At 38.4% G+C, this 6906-nt stretch overlaps 1 protein-coding gene across 1 annotated transcript in view; it reads right to left on the minus strand.

The window, feature by feature from the left end:
- ECT2L (epithelial cell transforming 2 like) overlaps positions 1–6906 on the minus strand; it is a 140311-nt gene that overhangs the window by 42765 nt on the left and 90640 nt on the right. The window contains exons 15-16 of the mRNA XM_053712129.1: positions 6857–6906; positions 5353–5500 (exon numbers count right to left, since the gene is read on the minus strand). The exon at positions 6857–6906 is cut by the window's right edge and continues 165 nt beyond it. Coding sequence (XP_053568104.1) covers positions 5353–5500; positions 6857–6906 — 198 coding nt within the window. The remainder of the gene's footprint in view (positions 1–5352; positions 5501–6856) is intronic.

Consider the following 6906-nt stretch of genomic DNA (forward strand, 5'->3'; position numbering starts at 1 on the left):
CTTAATTTAATAAAGTAATTTGCAATTGGTACCTTTGTTCAATTTTCTTTCCATTTCTTGTAATTTCAGTTGTAAAATTAAAACTGTGCCAAACCCAATTTCAACTCATTATGGGGCCTATTATGATGTTCTACCTAGGTAGAAACATCATGGAGGCCCACATGCGCATTAAAAGTATTTTATTGCAAACACATGCGCAGACTTGGTCCCCTCCTACTGACAGGAGGCACAGAGCACACGTTCTCGCAAGCAGGCACCGGCATCAAGAGACTCACAACTAATGAATCATTGCAGGATGAGGACCTTCACTTGGAGGGGCAGCTTCACAGAAACAATTGAGAGAAGAAGACATTTAGGATAGGAACGTATGTTACAGTTCTTCCCTGCCTGTGATTTAGTGCAATTTGAGCTTCAGACGTTGAATACAGCAGTGAGTATGAACGCTCTGTTTATCTAAGCTGTGGGGCTCATTTCCCCCCTCCCTCTTTCATGTGGATTCAGAGCCCTCACTAATCAATCAAACAAAGCAAGAGGGAGGGGGGAGATGAGCACCACAGCTTAGATAAGCAGAGCGTTCATACTCACCGCTGTATTCAACTGCACTAAATCACAGGCAGGGAAGAAATGTAACCTACACGCTACTTGCTGTTCTTGTTAGTGCACGACTGAACTGAGAAACACCAGCTGTAAGTCTTGCACAGTCCCAGCCAGTCCAGAGCACTTTCCGTTTCTTAAACTTGCAACCTGAAGCACTTATTTATATTCCCTGTCTCATCCTCTCATTTGCCTGTGAGAAGCTGCCCCTTCAAGCAATCCTTATAATTCTGCTAGTGATGAATAAGCTGTGAACACGAACAGCTGTTAATGAACATCAGTACTGCGCATGCGATGTTCACTGAATTTAATATTAAAATTAAGAGACCCAGCCGCTTCCCCATTGGATGGGGGCGGATGCTGGATTAACATGAGCCATGCCTCATTTTATGGACGGTCATTGTCGCTCATTTCATGATAATCTTACCTTAAAAATAAGGTATGGAAAAGCTTCATTTAAAAAAAAACTTTTATTTGACTGTATTTATAATAGTCATTATAATAATATATTTTAATTAGGTGGAAATGGGAATCAATTTCTAACCCTTTAACAGTGTACCGAGAGAAGTTATGGGTACTTAGCTCTAACCATTAAAGAATATTCCTGCACTGGAGTGTTGCAAAATTGAAAAAAATCTGTTTATGGTACCAACTACAGGCTATATTGGTTAGTGCTACGTTATTTTACTAATACATATTTTTCCCTCACATTTGAAATTACATCTGTTGGTATAATTAGCATTAGGGTATCAGTGTTTTGTAACATTATTTGTAGCTTTGTTATACAATGCTGCAAAACACTGTTTTCATAGAGTATTAAAGACACATGCACACTCCTGAGCTCTTATGAACCTACCAAGTTTTACTCTCCAACAAAAGATACCAAGAGAATGAAGCAAATTTGATAACAGAAGTTAATTGGAAAGTTATTTTAAAATTGAATGTTCTATCCAAATCATCAAAGTTTAATTTTGATTTTACTGTCCCTTTAATTAGGGTGACCAGACGTCCCCGATTTCCGGGGACAGTCCCCAGACAAATTATGTCCCCGGAAATGTCCCCGGAAGACAGATGGTCTGTACCACTCCTGTTACAAAACATTCTCACATCTTCAGCACGTTCAGCTGGCCAGGGGCGGAGCTACTACTAGCGGTGCAGAAGTTGCTATATTCAGTGCAATTGACAGCACATGCACTGTGTGACTGTATTTTGGTCAGCAAGCACAAGCATTAACAAACTGTGTGGCATAGGTGGCAGCTCTGTAAGTAACACTATCCTACTATAGCTTTTTTAGTTGCACCTTAGCCCCGCCCACCTCTTCTTGCAGCACGCTAAACATGTATACAGTCTGTACCATCAGCATGCATGTCCAGGGAGAGGAGGTGAGAGGAGCTGGCATTTGGATCCCTGACATTTGTGTGCTTGATTTAAACTTCTCCCTCTGTGCTCTGGTCACACCCAGCTCAGGGATCTTTTCCTGCAATAAGGCTCTAATTGAGCAGAGTTTAGGTGAGGGATGAGGCACACAGACAGCAAGAGACACTAGAAGAATCAGGAGCCAGGTTATGTTTTATTATATTATATTGCCCCCTGTGTCCTTTTGCATATGCCACCAGCCGGTGAACCCTGCGGCTTCCTGAGCTGTCTGTCACAGTAAGCAGCCAGTGAGATAAACACTGCAAGTCCTCATTGCCTGACTGTCAAGCCTCTATCACTATTTGCCTAATTAGTAGGAAGATATTTTGAATTGCTGTATTTTTTTATAATATTGTTTCCCTGATCTCATAATTCTCCCAACCAAAATGTTATTACACCCCCATACTATCACCCAATTTGTAAGCAACTGGGGAGTATCCTGTGCTAATAAAACCGTTTTTTACCATTTGCCAATAAAAAAAAATTTGTCCCCGGATTTCATTTCAAAAATATGGTCACCTTACTTTAATGTATTTAATATATGTGGTTTTCATTTTTTTTATATATCTCAGGTGCCGTATATGGTGGGCTGGGGCCTTATTGGCCTAATCCTACTTTTTCTTTTTTGTATATACAGTCATGGGAAATATTGGCACCACTGCATTTCTGTCAGATAAGGCACCACTTAGCTGGGAAAATTGTTGCAATTACAAATGTTTAGGAATTCTCCTGTTTATTTCTTTTGTTTTTATTGGTATGACACAAAAAAAGTGGAGAAAAAAAGCCAAATCTGACACATTCCCCGCAAAACTCCAAAAATGGACTGGACAAAATTATTGGCACCCTCAATTTAATATTTGGTAGCGCACCCCTTGGAAAAAAATAACCGAAATCAATTGCTTCCTGTAATCAATGAGTTCCCCACTTCTCTCTACTGGAATTGTGGACCACTCTTCTTTCGCCAACTGCTCCAGGTCTCTCAGATTGGAAGGGTTCCTTTTCCCAACTGCTGTTTTGAGATCTCTCCACAAGTGCTCTATGGCAGGGTTCTTCAAACTTTTTCCCCCAAGACCCAGTGTAATGATACCACATACCTTTGCAACCCTAATTTTATGCTTGGTCTGAAAATGTCTTAAAGTGAAGGTCAATTTTTATGTGAAAGTGCCTGGTTTTTAAAACAAACTATTAAAAACAGGGGCACTTTCATTCATGCAAATTGACATGGCACCGTATTTTAAAAATACTTACCTTGTTCTTCTGAAACGCCGGATCACGTTCTGAAACGATGCCCCACCTGCTCCTTCCTGATTTACTTACCCAGCAATTATGAAACCGGCTTCCTTCAATCACAACATTGCCTCAGGCAATGATTACCCCGGGGGGGAGCCGCGATTGGAGGGTGCCGGAATCGTCATTGCTGACATATGAAGAGGCTTGCGACGGGCTGGTAAAGCACTGAAGCGGCTTCAAGAAGAAAAGGTAAGTAAATTTTAAGAAAACGGCTAAAATGTCAATTTTCATGAATGAAAGTGCCCTTGTTTTTAATAGTTTTTTTAAAACCGCGCACTTTCACTTGAAAATTGACCTTTATTTTAAGTACTATACAAGACAGATTTTAGTCACTTTGCAAAAAATTGCAGCTGTGTGTGCTTTATTCCTGATTGTAGTCAAACTTTAGTGTTGTAAAAGGTAATAAAACACACACACACACACCACACATTCTCATACAACATTCTTAAACACACAACACACTCTCATACAACACACACACACACACTCATACAAGCACATACACCACATATTATCATAGAACACACAAACACCACACATTCTCATACAACACACATACACACCACATACTCTCATACAACACGCAAACACATCAGCACACACTCTCATACAACACACACCAGCACACACACTCATACAACACAAACCAGAACATACTCTCATACAATACACACCACCACACACTCTCATACAACACTCACCACTACACACTCTCATACAACACACACTACCACACACTCTCATACAACACTCACCGCCACACACTCTCATACAACACACACACACACCACCACACACTCTCGTACAACACACACACCACACAGCACACATCACACACTCTCAAACAAACACACTCACACAGAAGAAGGAATAGAGAAAAAAGGAGAAAATCCAGAGATGGATCATGGAGAGAGGAAGGAGAGAGAGGACATAGAAGAGACATAAATAGAGAATAGAGGAGGAAATTGAAAGTGAAAAGAGAAGGGAGATGCGAAGAGATAGAAAAAAGGAGAGAGGGGATATGCAGAAGAGAGAGAAAAAAAATGTTTTTTGTTTGTTTTTAAATCAGCGGGCACTATAAAGAAAATAATATTTACACTTTTTAAGCAAGATGCCTCTGCATTACATGTTAAAAATATTTCATTGGTTTTAAAAAAGTTCTTCAGTAATCATTGCCGGTCTTAAGAGTAAACTATCAACTACGCCACTGTGGGCAGTATGAATCTCTGACATGGCTAAATATTCACTTCAGCATAAACAGCGGATAACACAGAGCAACGCATTTCAGCCCCCTACTTTTTTGGCCGTCACGCAACGTAACTACCGCACTTTTTAAAAAGTCATTTTTCAATGGGACTTCGATAGCGGTATTAGATTTTGCCTGACCGGCCAAAAAAGTGAGCAGTACAGCCCATAACGACAAGATCCGTACCGTAAACTGAAAGTCAGTAGTTATGGGTTTTACGCTACAAAGCTGTAACATAAAACTCATAACTAAAGTGTTACAAAGTACACTAACACCCATAAACTACCTATTAACCCCTAAACCGTGGCCCTCCCGCATCGCAAACACTAAAATAAAATTATTAACCCCTAATCTGCCGCTCCGGACATTGCCCCCACTATAATAAACATTTTAACCCCTAAACCGCCGTACTCCCGCATCGTAAACACTAGTTAAATATTATTAACCCCTAATCTGCTGCCCCCAATCAACCTCAAAGTTATGTACCTTACAAGGTCTCCCATACAGTCTCCTTATACTATAAAATACTCACACAGAACCCTCCAGGAGAATGAACAGATTGTAATTGATATAATTAGAGAAATACCACTACCGCCAACATCACACGAGAACCATGATTAGCCAAGGCTAACACTTAGTACCTTATAATGAGATAACTGAAGTTTGTTAACAAAGTAATATTGTCAGACCACCTACTGTTAGTATGCTTTTATGAAAATCATTTATTTTATTATTATAAAGACAGTTAGTTGTAACAGTAATCTATAAATCAAATAGAAGATCAGTGGAGTAGTGTTTGAGAATACCTTATCAATGGTTTTCAGAATCACAGTATAGTTGTTGAAAAAATTTGTGTAGATTTTTAGTCGTGATCCAAATTTAACAAAAACATCGCCCAAACACTGGGCCGGTCCCCATTCCTGAAGCCTTTCAGTCAAATCATCTAATAGTTGTCTATATTAAGAAAAAGATAAAAAAAATCTTAATGCTGCACTAATTACTGGAAGAGCGTTAGTATTATTCAGAAGCAAGCAACAGTCATAAATGACTAGTAATGTCTTTGGTACTCTAGTATTATATTAGCAACAGAATACAATACAGTATATAACTCATTGTTAGATATATTTGACCATTAGTTAGGAAATTACATCAACAAAAGTATCTTTACTATATACCAAACTGATGTGTTCTCCAAGCAAGATGGTAAAACTGGAGTTAAAGGGACAGTCTAGGCCAAAATAAACTTTCATGATTCAGATAAAGCTTGTAATTTTAAACAATTTTCCAATTTACTTTTATCACCAATTTTGCTTTGTTCTCTTGGTATTCTTAGTTGAAAGCTTAACCTAGGAGGTTCATATGCTAATTTCTTAGACCTTGAAGGCCACCTCTTTTCAGAATGCATTTTAACAGTTTTTCAACACTAGAGGGTGTTAGTTCACGTATTTCATATAGATAACACTGTGCTTGTGCACGTGAAGTTATCTGGGAGCAGACACTGATTGGCTAAACTGCAAGTCTGTCAAAAGAACTGAAATAAAGGGGCAGTTTGCAGAGGCTTAGATACAAGATAATCACAGAGGTTAAAAGTATATTAATATAACTGTGTTGGTTATGCAAAACTGGGGAATGGGTAATAAAGGGATCATCTATCTTTTAAAACAATAAAAATGCTGGTGTAGACTGTCCCTTTAAAAGACAATTTATTTCACTTATTTATTTTATAATGTATGTCAAGATGCCCATAATAATATACTTTTCATCTACCATCTATCTTATTAATTACATCTTTACTGGTATGGCTATATTGTAACTGCACATTATAAATACACTAAAGCGATGGTAAAGAATGTGTAGTTTTTTTGTTGCTATACATTCTTTACTATGCACAAAGGCAAGCCGCTTGTGAACTATTTTGTTTTTATTAAAGTAAAGTTAAATTGTTTTCACTAAAAAAATATGACTACCAGCAGTATCCGTCCCCATTTATTCTCCTTGCTGTAAGGTAGGTGACATATAAAGTGTTCCCACCCGCTCTATACTTACTGTGGGCGTTTGTAATCTGCCAGCAAGAGGAGCTGCACAGGAAACTACTACAAACGCGCAAGACGCAAGGAACGCATCTCCATTGAATACAAATTTAATTTTGGACTTTCATATCCCTTTAAAGTGTAAGTAACAGGTGAAGATAATACCTATATATCTATTGCTCAATGGCTGACAGGGACAACTCACGCATATCCATTGTTCAAAAAATAAAACATATTACTGTCCAAAATAAAACAAAATAAAATAAAACAATGAACTTACTTGTTGATCTGAAGGATATCAAGTATGTCTGCGAAGATGATCTGAACATT

This window comes from Bombina bombina, chromosome 4, assembly GCF_027579735.1.
Source record: "Bombina bombina isolate aBomBom1 chromosome 4, aBomBom1.pri, whole genome shotgun sequence".
Lineage (NCBI taxonomy): Eukaryota > Metazoa > Chordata > Amphibia > Anura > Bombinatoridae > Bombina > Bombina bombina.